The 18,588-nt window shown below is 43.3% G+C and overlaps 1 protein-coding gene across 1 annotated transcript in view; it reads right to left on the bottom strand.

The window, feature by feature from the left end:
* Positions 1-18,588, bottom strand: part of dock11 (dedicator of cytokinesis 11) — a 273,861-nt gene that overhangs the window by 172,768 nt on the left and 82,505 nt on the right. The window contains exons 13-15 of the mRNA XM_067996777.1: positions 13,155-13,277; positions 7,866-7,948; positions 7,120-7,242 (exon numbers count right to left, since the gene is read on the bottom strand). Of these exons, the coding sequence (XP_067852878.1) occupies positions 7,120-7,242; positions 7,866-7,948; positions 13,155-13,277 (329 nt within the window). The remainder of the gene's footprint in view (positions 1-7,119; positions 7,243-7,865; positions 7,949-13,154; positions 13,278-18,588) is intronic.

The raw sequence follows: 18,588 nt of genomic DNA, 5'->3' as shown, positions 1-18,588 counted from the left end.
TAAGCCTCATCTAGAATACGGTGTCCAGTTTTGGTCCCCTCACATGGTGGGAGAAACAGAAGCCCTGGAAGAGGTCCAGAGATGGGCCAATAGAATGATATCACCTTTAAAAGCCCTGAGCTATCACAATGGGCTTAGAGAGCTGTTCCTTTTTATTCTAGAAAAGCGTAGACTTTGGGGAGATTTAATTGAGATGGTTAAAATAATGAAGGCATTGGACTCTGTCTGTGTGGGTAGACTATTTGATTAAATAGGTTAGGGAGAACTAGGGGACATGCGTATAAGTTACTAAGCGTAGAATTAGGTTAGATGTGCGAAGGTTTTATTTTCGCGGAGGGTCAACGACCTTTGCTACAAGTTGCTGGCTCGTGCAGTAAGTGCGGATTCACAAAGTGTTCAAAAGGGAGCTGGACAAGTTCCTGGCTGAGGCTGATAGCACAGTGTACAAGAGGGAGGTGGAAGGTTCAGTAATGTACCTCCTGATCACCATGGTTTCCTGGAACTCGTTTTGATCACCTGGAGAGAGGAATTTCCCAAAATTCTTTTCCCATGAATTAGTCTATTCTTTTTTTGCCTCTCATGTAGCTGTTGGTGGATGGGGAGCATTAAGGGTCATGATGCTTAGTTGCAAAATAACTATGGGACAGGAGCAATGTCTATCGTGTTTGTAAACAAAACACACAAGGAATTAATTTATTGAAATGCATTCTACTGATCCGTCACATTTGCTAAGTGTTAAGAAGAAACTTATCTTTGTACTCATCAGCATCACCCAGCAGCTCCCATTTCTCTCTTTCAAACTGCTAGGTAGGCGCAGTCTGGCAAATTGCTATATAGCCAACCATTCCTAGCCACATCATCACTGGAGCCAAACATTACAATATTACCGTGAGGGGAAGGCCTATACGAAGTGCTATTTAAATATAAAATAGTGACAAGGGCTGGCAGACACACTTGCAGCAGTCCAAATATCATCTTTAACATTTAGGCACAGCAGCTATAGGTGGGATAGAAGTGGTCAGGCACCACCACTAGCAAAATAGGACAGGCTTGTTTTCTGCACCATCGTTAACATCAAGGTCAAGGTCAAGGTCAATAACATCAGCATTTATATTTAAATAGCACTTAGTACAGACCTTCCCCTCACGGTAATATTGTAATGTTTGGCTCCAGTGATGATGTGGCTAGGAATGGTTGGCTATATAGCAATTTGCCAGATTGCGCCTACCTAGCAGTTTGAAAGAGAAAAATGTAGTCTTTGTTATTAACGTCAATATCAGCACCAACATCACCATCACCACCAACATCGTCGCCACCACCATCATCGCCATCAACATTACCGTCATCACCATCAACATTACCGTCATCACCATCAACATTACCGTCATCACCATCAACATCAATACCGCCATCACCGTCACCATCAACATCACTGTCAACGTCATCAAGACCAACAACATCAGGCATTTATAAAGCACCTTTAAGCTAGATAAACATTCCAAAGCGCTTCACAGAGGCGTAAGGAAAACAAACACAACTGAACAGCAGGAAGGAATAGTCTACAAGCAAAATATTTCACCTTAAAACAGGGAAAACAGAAAACTGGGAACTACAGGCCAGTTAGCCTGACATCAGTCATCAGGAAAATGCTGGAATCCATTATTAAGGAAGTGGTAACAGGGCACTTAGAAAATCAAAATATGATTTGGTAGAGTTAAAGTGGTTTTATGAAAGGGAAATCGTGTTTGACAAATTTATTAGAGTTTTTTGAGGATATAATTAGCAAGGTAGATAAAGGGGAATCAGTGGATGTAGCATATTTGGATTTTCAAAAGGCATTCAATAAGGTGCCACACAAAAGGTTGTTACGCAGGATAAGGGCTCATGGGATTGGGGGTAATATATTAGCATGGATAGAGGATTGGTTAATGGACAGGAAACAGAGAGTAGGGATAAACAGGTCATTTTCAGGTTGGCAGGCTGTAACTAGTGGGGTGCCACAAGGATCAGTGCTTGGGCCTCAGCTATTTACAATCTATATTAATGACTTAGATGAAGGGACCGGGTCTAATGTATCCAAGTTTGCTGATGATACAAAGCTAGGTGGGAAAGTAAGCTGTGAGGAGGACACAGAGTCCTTTCAAGGGATATAGACAGGTTAAGAGAGTGGGCAAGAAGGTGGCAGATGGAGTATAATGTGGGGAAATGTGAGGTTATTGACTTTGGTAGGAAGAATAGAAAAACAGAATATTTTTTTAAATGGTGAGAAACTTTTAAATGTTGGTATTCAGAGAGATTTGGGTGTTGTCGTAGAAGAAACACAGAAAGTTAGCATGCAGGTACAGCAAGCAATTAGGAAGGCAAATGGCATGTTGGCCTTTATTGCAAAGGGGATTGGAGTACAAGAGTAAGGAAGTCTTGCTACAATTGTACAGGGCTTTGGTCAGACCACACCTGGAGTACTGTGTACAGTTTTGATCTCCTTACCTAAGGAAGGATATACTTGCCTTAGAGGCGGTGCAACAAAGGTTCACTAGATTGATTTCTGGGATGAGAGGGTTGTTCTATGAGGAGAGATTGAATAGAATGGGCCTATACTGTCTGGAGTTTAGAAGAATGAGTGGTGATCTAATTGAAACATACAAGATTCTGAGGGGGCTTGTCAGGTTAGATGCTGAGAGACTGTTTCTCCTGGCTGGAGAGTCCAGAACTATTGCTGGGGGGGGCGGTGGGGGGGGCAGTGTCTCAGGATAAGGGGGCAGACATTTAGGTCTGAGATGAGGAGGAACTTCTTCACTCAGAGGGTTGTTAATCTTTGGAATTCTCTACCCGAGGGGGCTGTGGATGCTGAGTCGTTGAGTCTATTCAAGGCTGAGATAGATACATTTTTGGGCTCGAGGGGAATCAAGGGATATGGGGATCGGGCAGGAAAGTGGAGCGGAGGTCAAAGATCAGCCATGATCCTATTGAATGGTGGAGCAGGCTCGAGGGGCCGGATGGCCTACTCCTGCTCGTATTTCTTATGTTGTTAAAAGCCTTTGAAGAGTTAACAAAATTGGTTAGCGTTGGCAAGTAATCAGATATAATCTACTTAGATTTTCGGCAGATATTTGATCAAGAGCCAGATGGGTGGTTCAAAGAAGATTAGGGCTCAAGTAATTAGTGGCGAATTAACTAACTGGTTTGAAAAAAAACCTGACTTAGCAATAGAAAGCAGATGATTAAAAAAAAGCCAAATGCTCTGCCAGGACTGAGCAGTGACTAGGCCTGTTCCAGAAGGATCTATTCCAGGTCCTTTACTGTTAATACTATTCATTAGAGGAAAATAAAATTGAGACGAGCCATGGTTTGGATCTTCAAAATGCTGAAAGGTATGGTTAGTGAAAATGCACCCATGCTATTTTACTTGGATTATCAATGCCATGGAGTACAAAATGGACAAGCTTGAGTTTAGAAGGAACTCTTCTCGCCTCTCTTCCCCCTCCCTCACCCTGTGGATATGTGGAAGACAAATAAAGAAATTAATTCTATGTCAATAAGTTTCTTCCATAAACAAGACTAGCAGATGGGTCATTAAGTAGAGGACACAGTTTTAAAATAATTGGCGAAAGAACCATACGAGAGATGAGAAGCCTTTTTTAAAATAAAATTGCTGGACTATAACTTGGTGTTGTAAAATTGTTTACAATTTTTTTTTTACACACAGCGAGTTGTTATGATCTGGAACATACTGCCTAAAAGGGTGATGGAAACAGAATCAATAATAACTTTCAAAAGAGAACTGGATTTCCTTGAAAAGGAAAAAATTGCAGAGCTCTGGCGGAAACGCAGGGAGTGGGATTAATTAGATAGATCTTTCAAAGAGCCGGCACAGGCAGGATGGGCTGAATGGCCTCCTGCTGTGCTGTAAGATTCTATGATTTAAAGGTCTGGGAAAATCACTCATTAGAAAGAGATTGGGGGATTAAAGGAGAAGGACATCAGAAGAGATTTGAAAGCTGTGCAGAACATGATGGTTCCTGAAGTAATGGGACCTTGGCAGTGTCATGTCAAAGAAAGCAACTGATTTAGGACAGGTATTCTAGACTTTAGTTCCATTTAGGTTTGGGGCAGGGAACCTTTCCTCAAGGTTCAATGAAATAGTCCAAGGCAAAGCATGGTTGTACAGAGTCGGTGGAAAGAATAGACTTGGTGGGTCGAATGGCCTTTTCTCATTCTGTGCTTCATGATTACGTAGAATTACATACAATGTACAGCACAGAAACTGGCCATTTGGCCCACCAGGTCCATACTGGTGTTTTTATACTCCACAAGAGCTTCCTCCCTCCCTATCATCTAACCCTTTCAGCATATCCTTCTATTCCTTTCTCCCTCATGTGTTTATCTAGCTTCTCCTGAAATACATCTATGCTCGTAGTATTGAGGGCCACATTCTAACCACTCTCTGGGTAAAGTAGGTTCTCTTGAATTCCTTATCGGATTTATTAGTGACTATTTCATATTTATGGCCCCTAGTTCTGGTCTCCCCCACAAGTGGAAACATCTTCTCCACATCTACCCTCTCAACCGTTTCATAATCTTAAAGACCTCTATCAAGTCACCCCTCAGTCTTCCCTTTTCTATAGAAAAGTGCGCTAGTCTGTTCAATCTCAGTTCTGGTATCATCCTATTGAATCTTTTGTTTCTCAGAACCCTGTAGGTCAGCAGAAATAAAAAGCTTCTGTTCTCAGGCAGTGTATGTCAATACCCTGCAGGAAGATCATAGGCCCATACAGAGCTATTCCATGGACCTGATCTAATCCAGCGCTAATGGATTAGTTTAACAAGCTTAAAACTAATGTTAAAGAATCAAAAACATGACACCTTGCACTAACAAAAGCTTTTCATCAAAAGGAAAAGTCTACTTAAAAACGTAAGGTGACGTGTTCATGGGAATCAGGGGGAAAACTCTTCCATGGCTGGAGTCATACCGAGCACAAAGGAAGATGGTAGTGGTTGTTGGAGGCTAATCATCTCAGCCCCACGACATTGCTGCAGGAGTTCCTCAGGGCAGTGTCCTAAGCCCCACCATCTTCAGCTGCTTCATCAATGAACTTCCCTCCATCATAAGGTCAGAAATGGGGATGTTCGCTGATGATTGCACAGTGTTCAGTTCCATTCGCAACCCCTCAGATAATGAAGCAGTCCGAACCCGCATGCAGCAAGACCTGGACAACATCCAGGCTTGGGCTCATAAGTGGTAATTAACATTCGCGCCAGACAAGTGCCAGGCAATGACCATCTCCAACGAGAGAGTCTAACCACCTCCCCTTGACATTCAATGGCATTACCATCGCCGAATCCCCCACCATCAACATCCTGGGGGTAACCATTGACCAGAAACTTAACTGGGCCAGCCACATAAATACTGTGGCTACAAGAGCAGGTCAGAAGCTGGGTATTCTGTGGCAAGTGACTCATCTCCTGACTCCCCAAAGCCTTTCCACCATCTACAAGGCACAAGTCAGGAGTGTGTTGGAATACTCTCCACTTGCCTGGATGAGTGCAGCTCCAACAACACTTAAGAAGCTCAACACCATCCAGGACAAAGCAGCCTGCTTGATTGGCACCCCATCCACCACCCTAAACATTCACTCCCTTCACCACCGGCGCACTGTTGCTGCAGTGTGTACCATCCGCAGGATGCACTGCAGCAACTCACCAAGGCTTCTTTGACAGCACCTCCAAAACCTGCGACCTCTACCACCTCGAAGGACAAGAGCAGCAGGCACATGGGAACAACACCACCTGCACGTTCCCCTCCAAGTCACACACCATCCCAACTTGGAAATATATCACTGGTCCTTCATCGTCGCTGGGTCAAAATCCTGGAACTCCCTTCCTAACAGCACTGTGGGAGAACCATCACCACACGGACTGCAGTGGTTCAAGAAGGCGGCTCACCACCACCTTCTCAAGGGCAATTAGGGATGGGCAATAAATGCCGGCCTCGCCAGCGACGCCCACATCCCATGAACAAATTAAAAAAAACCCTGTTCATTACCACAGCTATTCCACTTAGTAACGTGACACCCTGTTCATTACCACAGATTGTCCCCATTCAATAGCACAGATTTACTCCTTATTAACGTGAAACTATGTTCATTACCATAGCTTTACCTCATAGTAACGAGACTCCCTGTTCATTACTACAGATGTGCCTCTTAGTAATGTCACACAATGTTCATTAGCATGATTCTCCGATCAGTAATGTGATACCGTGTTCATTAGCACAAATGTGCCACTTAGTGTATGTTAGCACAGCTTTACCCCTTAATAGCGTGACACCCTGTACCTTAGCACAGCTTTGCCTCTTTGTAACGTGATTCCACGTACATTAGCACAGATTTACCTCCTAGTTACGTGACACCCTGTACATTAGCACAGCTTTGAGCTCAACATCATCACCATTTCTACTTTGCACAATTTATATTTTGCAGGCATAGCATTAGTCCACTAGGCCTGTGAAAACATTATGCTTTACTGATAACTCACACTCAGCATTAGAGCTGCGGCGTTATTTAATTCTACAAATTATAGGTGGATCAATAATTTATGCAGCCCCAGCCAGCTCAGGCAATCAACAACTAGGTGGCTTTGAGAGCAGACACATTCCCAAACTGCTGGACCAACTACAAAGAACTGTTGGTGTAAATGTTCCACGTCGTAGCATACACTGGCTGCGTGAAATCACGTTACCTATCCCCATACATTGTAGACGTACTTAGTGCCCCAAAAAGTGAACCATCCCCCACATTTCTCATCTTGTTTAGTGGACACAGTGTCGAACAAGAGGAGACAGCATCTCTGCAACATCGGTCGTTTACAGAAAGATGAAATGGTAAATTCCCCAGTCCTGAGCTCCCAGCAGGGAGCCTTGCTCGAAGGAAGCACGGGTCAGAGTTCAGGTTACAACACCATAGCCAATCCTCTCACCATCGCTCCTTTCAGGCACAGGAGGACCAATCAGTGAATTTACCCTCTAAAGTCTTCCTCAACTATTCGAGATGTTTCACGTTCGGACAACACAGATCTCAATTTCCAATTCCTTTCGTCATTCTGAAAGGACCAAGCGCTCACTTTCTGAAGTCTGCCAGCATTTTCAGTAGGTCTTCGGTAGACATCTTGTTGCTGTCCTGCTTGTAGAAAGATGAGAACTTTCCACTTGTGTCAAAAGAACCGTCAGTATCTTTAAACACCGGTCTGGGAGGAAAACACACAATTGTTATCGTACTTAGTGTCAATTCTAGCTTTAACTTTACGTGAAATAGAATTTAAAAACAGTATCAAACATTGTAATATTAAACTGCCAGTTAGAAATCGGAGTCTGGAGATCACCATTATTCTTGATTTGAGCACACAACCTAGGCTGACGCTGCAGTGCAGTACTGAGGGAGTGCTGCACTGTCAGAGGTGTCGTCCTTTGGACAAGACTTCAACCAAGGCCCTCTCTAACTGTTCAGGTGGGTGGTAAAGATCCCACGGCAATATTTGGAGAAGAGCAGGGAGCTCTCCCAATGTCCTGGTCAACATACCTCTCTCAACTAACCTAAAAAAAACAGATTAGCTGGTCATTCGTCTCATTTACTCTTTGCACAAATTGGCTTCTGCATTTCCCTACAAGACTGCACCTCAAAAGTAATTCATTTGATGGGGTGCATTTGGATATCCTAAAGGACATGTTGAGGTGCTTATAAATGCAAGTTCTTTATCCAAAAAGTTACTTTAAGAAAGCAATCTTTAGCAGTCAAATTTTTGCAATTTGGCAAATAAACAGTTCAGAAGAAGTGTACAACTACAAATGGATCCAACACATAAACACTGACCTTGCAGCCCAAGCAAAGGCCATTTTGTATCCTCCAAGCCTGCTGCATATCTGCTTGGCAGCTTTGAGCACTTTCTGAGCAGCCTGGAGATGGAGAGATTTGTATCAGTACAGTGTTGGAAACAAGTCACCCAATTACAATTCAAGCTCAGGTATCACTGGTGAGCACCTACAACATCTGTACTACTGGCCCATTTCAATGTTCTGCATCATTTGCACTTGCTTGCAAGATATATTGGGCCAGAATTTGCTGTAGCAGGGCATCTAACGGAGTTTGCTGTTAGTTAGACATGCTTCAGCTCAAAACTTTTTTGCCCACTATGTTGGTGAAAGTGCGATCTGATAAAAAGGCAATGAGGCAAACAGGGCATCTGGGACCTGAGTGTACAGAGCAAGTAACTGGGTATCTCCTTAACCAATCAGATTTAAGGAAACAGTGAAAAGACTGGTAAGGAGGGCGAATTAAAGTGGGTGAATTTAATGTTAAATCAGGTAGAGAGAAATAAAGAGATAGAAAGGAAAGGAAAATAATAGAATTATAGAATGATGCAGCACAGAAGACGGCCACTCGGCCCATTGTGTCTGTGCTGGCTCTTTGAAAGAGCTATCCAATCAGTCCCACTCCCCTGCCCTTTCCCCATAGCCCTGCAAATTTTTCCTTTTCAAGTGTTCATCCAATTCCCTTTTCAAAGTTATTATTGAATCTGCTTCCAGGCAGCACATTCCAAATCATAACAACTCGCTGTATAAATTTTTTATCCTCGTGTCGCCTCTGGTTCATTTGCCGATCACCTTAAATCTGTGTCCTCTGGTTACTGACCCTTCTGCCACCGGAAACAGTTGCTCCTTATTCACTCTCTCAAAACCCTTCACGATTTTGAACACCTCTATTAAATCTCCCCTTAACCTTCTCTGCTCTAAGAAGAACAGCCCCAGTTTCTTCGTGTCTCCGCGAAACTGAAGTCTTTCATCTGTGGTACGATTTTAGTAAATCTCTGCACCCTTTCTAAGGCCTTGACATCCTTCTTAAAGTGTGGTGCTCAGAATTGGACACAATACTTCAGCTGGGGCCTAACCAGTGTTTTATAAAGGTTTCGCATAGCTTCCTTGCTTTTGTACTCTATACCTCTATTTATAAAGCCCAGCATCCCATATGCCTTTTTAATAGCCTTCTCAATCTGTCCCACCACCTTCAAAGACTTCTGTACATGCATACCCAGGTCGCTCTGCTCCTACACCCTTTTTATATTTGTACCAAGTTCCAAACATGGACAAAAGAGCTGAATTCCAGAGGTGAGGTGAGAGTGACTGCCCTTGACATCAAAGCAGCATTTGACCGAGTGTGGCACCAAGGAGCCCTAGTGAAATTGAAGTCAATGGGAATCAGGGGGAAAACTCTCCAGTGGCTGGAGTCATACCTAGCACAAAGGAAGGTGGTAGTGGTTGTTGGAGGCCAATCATCTCAGCCCCAGGACATTGCTGCAGGAGTTCCTCGGGGCAGTGTCCTAGGCCCAACCATCTTCAGCTGCTTCATCAATGACCTTCCCTCCATCATAAGGTCAGAAATGGGGAGGTTCGCTGATGATTGCACAGTGTTCAGTTCCATTCACAACCCCTCAGATATTGAAGCAGTCCGTGCCCGCATGCAGCGTGCCCTGGACAACATCCAGGCTTGGACTGATAAGCAGCAAGTAACATTCACGCCAGACAAGTGCTAGGCAATGACCATCTCCAACAAGAGAGAGTCTAACCACCTCCCCTTGACATTCATCGGCATTACCATTGCCAAGTCCCCACCTTCAACATCCTGAGGCTCACCATTGACCAGAAACTTAACTGGACCAGCCATATAAATACTGTGGCTACAAGAGCAGGTCAGAGGCTGGGTATTCTGTGGTGAGTGACTCACCTCCTGACTCCCCAAAGCCTTTCCACCATCTACAAGGCACAAGTCAGGAGTGTGATGGAATACTCTCCACTTGCCTGGATGAGTGCAGCTCCAACAACACTCAAGAAGCTCAACACCATCCAGGACAAAGCAGCCCGCTTGATTGGCACCCCATTCACCACCTTAAACATTCACTCCCTCCACCACCGGCACACTGTGGCTGCAGTGTGTACCATCTACAGGATGCATTGCAGCAACTCGCCAAGGCTTCTTCGACAGCACCTCCCAAACCCGCGACCTCTACCACCTAGAACGACAAGAGCAGCAGGCACATGGGAACAACACCACCTGCACGTTCCCCTGCAAGTCACACACCATCCCGGCTTGGAAATATATCGCCGTTCCTTCATCGTCGCTGGGTCAAAATCCTGGAACTCCCTTCCTAACAGCACTGTGGGAGAACCGTCACCACACGGACTGCAGCGGTTCAAGAAGGCGGCTCACCACCACCTTCTCAAGGGCAATTATGGATGGGCAATAAATGCCGGCCTTGCCAGCGACACCCACATCCCATGAATGAATTTTTAAAAAAATTGTATATATTGCCTCTGCTCATTCTTCCTACCAAAATTAATCACTTCACACTTATCTGCATTAAATTTCATCTGCCATGTGTCTGCCCATTTCCCCAGACTATCTATGTCTACGTCCTCCTAAGTCTGTTACCGTCCTCCTTACTGTTTAATACCCTTGGGCAACTCCACTGTACACTTCCCTCCAGCCTGAAAAACAACTGTTCACCACTGCTCTTTGTTTTCTGTCCCATAGCCAGTTTCGTATCCATGCAGCCACTGCCCCTTTTATCCCCTGGGCTTCGATTTTGCTAACGAGTAAGAAATTTTTTTTTAAATTCGACATTCTTAAAATCTCCCCCCAAAAATTCAAAACCTGAAGGAATGAGACTCCACACTTGCAATAGTTAGTTTTCAGTGCCGGAGGGGTTGATTGGCAGCAATGAACACGGATCATGTCATTAAAAGGGTATTTACGGTTGTAATAACAAGGCTTAACTTTCTGTGGTGAGTTTAATGGACAATTAATACAGCAAGTTCCTAAAAAAAACGGGAGGCTAAGGGTGAGATGACGTTTTCGCGAAGCTAACATTTGGATATTCACATTTAACCACGCATCTGCGCCTTATTTGAAGTTGCTGTACCATTTACCCACAAATAACGGTGAGCGCCATTAGCCTTGCTGTTATTTTGACAGCAAATTCTGGCCCATTATATTCTAGCAAAGCTCCAACGGCATTGCTCAGTACGTCCGACGATTAGCAGGTTTTATAAGCGCAGTAGGGCTATGCCACATAATGCACAATATATCATTCTGCGGTTTAGGTGACGCAGCCTACCTTTAAGGCCACAAGGTCTCAGGAAATTGTTGTAAGTTAACATGAGGTAAGGTCAGTCAGGGTTCAATTGCTCTTTGGTGATGGGCATTCACACACTGAAAGCTTCGTGCAAATTTCAGGCTGCTGGTCAGAATGTAGCATGAAATGCCTCGTTCACTACCTCTTTATTTGTGCAAAAAAAGCAGGATTGCTAAAATCAGTCAATGGCTGCCGATATTCTGACTCCTGCGTCCATGACATATTCTCTTTGTTTGGTGGGAGGGGGGATTTCTTTGCATTGACATACGACACAAATTTGCAAATTGGTGGACAAAACCAAAAGTGCGCTAAAGGTAAGGGGATGATTTTATGATTGGACGTGACTGGCAAGGAACGACAACCCACCGACCTTCCACATCAGGAATCGTGGGCAGTGAACTTCAATTCCCCCAAAGTACAGGGCTGGCCATGAGGTCCCCCAATAGTCAATATTTTCACAACTAAATCTAGTGCACTTCAAAGTGTCGCAAATATTTCCAGAACATAACTATCAGGAAAGACTGAACAGGCTCCAGAAAATTTCTCCCGAAATTTCTCCAGAAAAAAGACTGAGAGGTGACCTGATAGAGGTCTTTCAGATTATGAAAGGGTTTGATAGGGTAGACGTAGAGAAGATGTTTATACTTGTTGGGGAGACTAGGATTAGGGGCCATAAATATAAGATAGTCACTAGTAAATCCAATGAGGAACTCAGGAGAAACTTCTTTTCCCAGAGAGTGGTTAGAATGTGGAACTCGCTACCATAAGGAGTAGTTGAGGCGATTGGCATAGATGCATTTAAGGGGAAGCTAGATAAACACATCAGGGAGAAAGGAATAGAAGGGTATGTTGATGGGATTAGATGAAGTAGGGAGGGAGGGGGCTCGTGTCGAGCATAAACATCGGTATGGACCTATTTGTGTGCTGCAAATTCTATGTAATTCTATGTAACAAGCATTTCCTGCTGGCTTTTTCTTTCCCCCTGATAATTGACTTCATATTTTGGCCTTTCTCCAAGGGCAGTGTCAATCTACAGGAAATTCCCTCAGAAATTAATTTCTAGTTGGCCTTTTTTTAAAAAGTAAAACACTTTCCCCACAGGGATTACCTGAGCAATGGTCCTAAAGTAATCGGCCCATTTGAACACACAGTAGCAAAACATCACAAGCACATCCCAACCCCAGCCTACCTGTGAGCAATGCCACAGGAGGTCAGCTATGATTCAAACATTCCAAAGAACGACGAGATTCTTCATACATTATATTTCCTACATTACAATAGTGTCTACACTTCAAAAGTATTTAATTGGCTGTAAAGCTCTTTGGGACGTCCTGAGGTTGTGAAAGGCGCTGTATAAATGGAAGTCTTTCTTTTCTTACGTTGAGGCAACATTTGATGAGCTAAAATACAGTAAATTACCATAATAGGAATAGGAGGAGGCCATTCAGCCCCTCGAGCCTGCTCCGCCATTTAATTAGATCATTGCTGATCTGCACCTCAACACCATTTACCCTCTGCTCCATATCCCTTGATACCCTTACCCAATAAAAATCTATCAATCTCAGTCCTGAAAGTTCCAATTGACCCCCAGCGTCCACAGCCGTTTGGGGGAAGAGAGTTCCAGATTCCCACTCCACTTTGTGTGAAAAAGTACTTCCTGTTATCACTCCTCCATGGCCTCGCTCTAATTTAATTATGTCCCCTTGTTCTTGATTCCCCCACAAGAGGAAATAGTTTCTCCGTATCTACCCTATCGAATCCTTTTAACATTTTAGACTAAGCGCTATATGACTGAAGGGTGAAGAAATTAAGCACGTCTCAGACCCCCTTCGACTCACGAGTCCTTTTAAATCTCGGGTCTCCCGACAGGAAGGTGTTAAAAGGAGTGCAATTGGGTTCTTCTTGCATCAGCTTTTAGCAAAGGGTTTGCATTCATTGTGAAGAAGTGAGGAAGACGCAGTCTTTGGAGGTACCTTGTTTGCATCTGAACTTTTTATGTATGGTTCTGCACACTGAGCAATCCCTCCTTGCAGCACTTTCTCGACTCGTGCTACCAGATAGATATCAGGGTGAGGGGCAGTCACTGAGAAGATACCCTGGAAAAAACACACACACATCAGAATCAAAACAACGAATAGCTGTTCACAACATGAGAAAAAGTGCACATTCTTCTTTTTATTCAATCAGGAGATTTATTTCATAGAACTGTACAGCACAGGAGGCCATTTGGTCCATCGGGACTGAGCTGGCTCTTTGAAAGAGTTATCCAATTAGTCCCACTCCCCTGTTATTTCCCCACAACCCTGTAATTTTTTCCCCTTTTAAACTAAAGACAAACATTATCAAAGGTAAAAAAAAATAAAAACAATTGGGATAAATAACGTACAATGCCAACAAAACAGTCTGCGACTAGTGGTGCTACAAGGCTCTTTGCCAAACCAGTGTTTTAGCATTGTAAATTCTGGGCAGATATTTAGTTTTCTTCACTGTTGTTGGATTGTAATTGTGGAAATAGTGCAAATTCTTACACAGTTACTGCGATCAAAGTCACCTTTCACTGTGACAGTGTCATATTGAAACATCCGAGGTCACAGCTTCACAAATAAAAGTTCAATTGCTTCACTTCCTCTGTATTTATTCAATTGGCAATTTGTCATAATTAAAAAAGTTGCCAATTGTGTCTGATATTGACGTAGATATCCACTATCGCAGTGCTTTTACAAGTCAAAAGTGAATATTTACTGATTTACTGCACATTCCCACTGCAATCTCATTTGGTGCAGCTCATGTCTGCTCTGGATGATCTCTCTCGGCCGGGGAAAGCAGTAAGAACAAGGTAAGATGGCACCTTAGCAGTGAATGAATTCAATATGTTGACAAACTAAAAAACTAATCACTGATTTGTTTAATGGAGTCGGCACTGTCTCAGTAACTGTACCTGTTTCATTTAATGGAGTCGACACTGTCTCAGTAACTGTACCTGTTTCATTTAATGGAGTCGGCACTGTCTCAGTAACTGTACCTGTTTCATTTAATGGAGTCGGCACTGTCTCAGTAACTGTACCTGTTTCATTTAATGGAGTCGGCACTGTCTCAGTAACTGTACCTGTTTCATTTAATGGAGTCGACACTGTCTCAGTAACTGTACCTGTTTCATTTAAAGGAGTCGGCACTGTCTCAGTAACTGTACCTGTTTCATTTAATGGAGTCGGCACTGTCTCAGTAACTGTACCTGTTTCATTTAATGGAGTCGGCACTGTCTCAGTAACTGTACCTGTTTCATTTAATGGAGTCGACACTGTCTCAGTAACTGTACCTGTTTCATTTAATGGAGTCGGCACTGTCTCAGTAACTGTACCTGTTTCATTTAATGGAGTCGGCACTGTCTCAGTAACTGTACCTGTTTCATTTAATGGAGTCGGCACTGTCTCAGTAACTGTAACTGTTTCGTTTAATGGAGTCGGCACTGTCTCAGTAACTGTACCTGTTTCATTTAATGGAGTCGACACTGTCTCAGTAACTGTACCTGTTTCATTTAATGGAGTCGGCACTGTCTCGGAAACTGTACCTGTTTCATTTAATGGAGTCGGCACTGTCTCGGTAACTGTACCTGTTTCATTTAATGGAGTCGGCACTGTCTCGGTAACTGTACCTGTTTCATTTAATGGAGTCGACACTGTCTCAGTAACTGTACCTGTTTCATTTAATGGAGTCGGCACTGTCTCGGAAACTGTACCTGTTTCGTTTAATGGAGTCGACACTGTCTCAGTAACTGTACCTGTTTCATTTAATGGAGTCGGCACTGTCTCAGTAACTGTACCTGTTTCATTTAATGGAGTCGGCACTGTCTCAGTAACTGTACCTGTTTCATTTAATGGAGTCGGCACTGTCTCGGTAACTGTACCTGTTTCATTTAATGGAGTCGGCACTGTCTCAGTAACTGTACCTGTTTCATTTAATGGAGTCGACACTGTCTCGGTAACTGTACCTGTTTCGTTTAATGGAGTCGACACTGTCTCAGTAACTGTACCTGTTTCATTTAATGGAGTCGGCACTGTCTCAGTAACTGTACCTGTTTCATTTAATGGAGTCGACACTGTCTCAGTAACTGTACCTGTTTCATTTAATGGAGTCGGCACTGTCTCAGTAACTGTACCTGTTTCATTTAATGGAGTCGACACTGTCTCAGTAACTGTACCTGTTTCATTTAATGGAGTCGGCACTGTCTCAGTAATTGTACCTGTTTCATTTAATGGAGTCGGCACTGTCTCGGAAACTGTACCTGTTTCGTTTAATGGAGTCGACACTGTCTCAGTAACTGTACCTGTTTCATTTAATGGAGTCGGCACTGTCTCAGTAACTGTACCTGTTTCATTTAATGGAGTCAACACTGTCTCAGTAACTGTACCTGTTTCATTTAATGGAGTCAACACTGTCTCAGTAACTGTACCTGTTTCATTTAATGGAGTCAACACTGTCTCAGTAACTGTACCTGTTTCATTTAATGGAGTCGGCACTGTCTCAGTAACTGTACCTGTTTCATTTAATGGAGTCGGCACTGTCTCAGTAACTGTACCTGTTTCATTTAATGGAGTCGACACTGTCTCAGTAACTGTACCTGTTTCATTTAATGGAGTCAACACTGTCTCAGTAACTGTACCTGTTTCATTTAATGGAGTCGGCACTGTCTCAGTAACTGTACCTGTTTCATTTAATGGAGTCGGCACTGTCTCGGTAACTGTACCTGTTTCATTTAATGGAGTCGGCACTGTCTCAGTAACTGTACCTGTTTCATTTAATGGAGTCGGCACTGTCTCAGTAACTGTACCTGTTTCATTTAATGGAGTCGGCACTGTCTCGGAAACTGTACCTGTTTCATTTAATGGAGTCGGCACTGTCTCGGTAACTGTACCTGTTTCATTTAATGGAGTCGACACTGTCTCAGTAACTGTACCTGTTTCATTTAATGGAGTCGGCACTGTCTCAGTAACTGTACCTGTTTCATTTAATGGAGTCGACACTGTCTCAGTAACTGTACCTGTTTCATTTAATGGAGTCGGCACGGTCTCAGTAACTGTACCTGTTTCATTTAATGGAGTCGGCACGGTCTCAGTAACTGTACCTGTTTCATTTAATGGAGTCGGCACTGTCTCGGAAACTGTACCTGTTTCATTTAATGGAGTCGGCACTGTCTCGGTAACTGTACCTGTTTCATTTAATGGAGTCGACACTGTCTCAGTAACTGTACCTGTTTCATTTAATGGAGTCGGCACTGTCTCAGTAACTGTACCTGTTTCATTTAATGGAGTCGGCACTGTCTCAGTAACTGTACCTGTTTCATTTAATGGAGTCGACACTGTCTCAGTAACTGTACCTGTTTCATTTAATGGAGTCGACACTGTCTCAGTAACTGTACCTGTTTCATTTAATGGAGTCGGCACTGTCTCAGTAACTGTACCTGTTTCATTTAATGGAGTCGACACTGTCTCAGTAACTGTACCTGTTTCATTTAATGGAGTCGGCACTGTCTCAGTAACTGTACCTGTTTCATTTAATGGAGTCGACACTGTCTCAGCAACTGTACCTGTTTCATTTAATGGAGTCGGCACTGTCTCGGAAACTGTACCTGTTTCATTTAATGGAGTCGGCACTGTCTCAGTAACTGTACCTGTTTCATTTAATGGAGTCGACACTGTCTCAGTAACTGTACCTGTTTCATTTAATGGAGTCGGCACTGTCTCAGTAACTGTACCTGTTTCATTTAATGGAGTGGACACTGTCTCAGTAACTGTACCTGTTTCATTTAATGGAGTCGGCACTGTCTCGGTAACTGTACCTGTTTCATTTAATGGAGTCGGCACTGTCTCGGTAACTGTACCTGTTTCATTTAATGGAGTCGGCACTGTCTCAGTAACTGTACCTGTTTCATTTAATGGAGTCGGCACTGTCTCAGTAACTGTACCTGTTTCATTTAATGGAGTCGACACTGTCTCAGTAACTGTACCTGTTTCATTTAATGGAGTCGGCACGGTCTCAGTAACTGTACCTGTTTCATTTAATGGAGTCGGCACTGTCTCAGTAACTGTACCTGTTTCATTTAATGGAGTCGACACTGTCTCAGTAACTGTACCTGTTTCATTTAATGGAGTCGGCACTGTCTCAGTAACTGTACCTGTTTCATTTAATGGAGTCGACACTGTCTCAGTAATTGTACCTGTTTCATTTAATGGAGTCGACACTGTCTCAGTAACTGTACCTGTTTCATTTAATGGAGTCGGCACTGTCTCAGTAACTGTACCTGTTTCATTTAATGGAGTCGGCACTGTCTCAGTAACTGTACCTGTTTCATTTAATGGAGTCGGCACTGTCTCAGTAACTGTACCTGTTTCATTTAATGGAGTCGACACTGTCTCAGTAACTGTACCTGTTTCATTTAATGGAGTCGACACTGTCTCAGTAACTGTACCTGTTTCATTTAATGGAGTCGGCACTGTCTCAGTAACTGTACCTGTTTCATTTAATGGAGTCGACACTGTCTCAGTAACTGTACCTGTTTCATTTAATGGAGTCGACACTGTCTCGGTAACTGTACCTGTTTCATTTAATGGAGTCGACACTGTCTCGGTAACTGTACCTGTTTCATTTAATGGAGTCGGCACTGTCTCGGTAACTGTACCTGTTTCATTTAATGGAGTCGGCACTGTCTCGGTAACTGTACCTGTTTCATTTAATGGAGTCGGCACTGTCTCGGTAACTGTACCTGTTTCATTTAATGGAGTCGGCACTGTCTCGGTAACTGTACCTGTTTCATTTAATGGAGTCGGCACTGTCTCGGTAACTGTACCTGTTTCATTTAATGGAGTCGGCACTGTCTCGGTAACTGTACCTGTTTCATTTAATGGAGTCGGCACTGTCTCAGTAACTGTACCTGTTTCATTTAATGGAGTCGGCACTGTCTCGGTAACTGTACCTGTTTCATTTAGTGGAGTCAACACTGTCTCAGTAACTGTACCTGTTTCATTTAATGGAGTCAACACTGTCTCAGTAACTGCACCTGTTTCATTTAATGGAGTCAACACTGTCTCAGTAACTGTACCTGTTTCATTTAATGGAGTCAACACTGTCTCAGTAAATGTACCTGTTTCATTTAATGGAGTCAACACTGTCTCAGTAACTGTACCTGTTTCATTTAATGGAGTCGACACTGTCTCAGTAACTGTACCTGTTTCATTTAATGGAGTCGACACTGTCTCAGTAACTGTACCTGTTTCATTTAATGGAGTCGGCACTGTCTCAGTAATTGTACCTGTTTCATTTAATGGAGTCGGCACTGTCTCAGTAACTGTACCTGTTTCATTTAATGGAGTCGGCACTGTCTCAGTAACTGTACCTGTTTCATTTAATGGA

This window comes from Heptranchias perlo, chromosome 15 (assembly GCF_035084215.1).
Source record: "Heptranchias perlo isolate sHepPer1 chromosome 15, sHepPer1.hap1, whole genome shotgun sequence".
Taxonomy (NCBI): domain Eukaryota; kingdom Metazoa; phylum Chordata; class Chondrichthyes; order Hexanchiformes; family Hexanchidae; genus Heptranchias; species Heptranchias perlo.
This window is presented reverse-complemented; position numbering and strand designations above follow the sequence as displayed.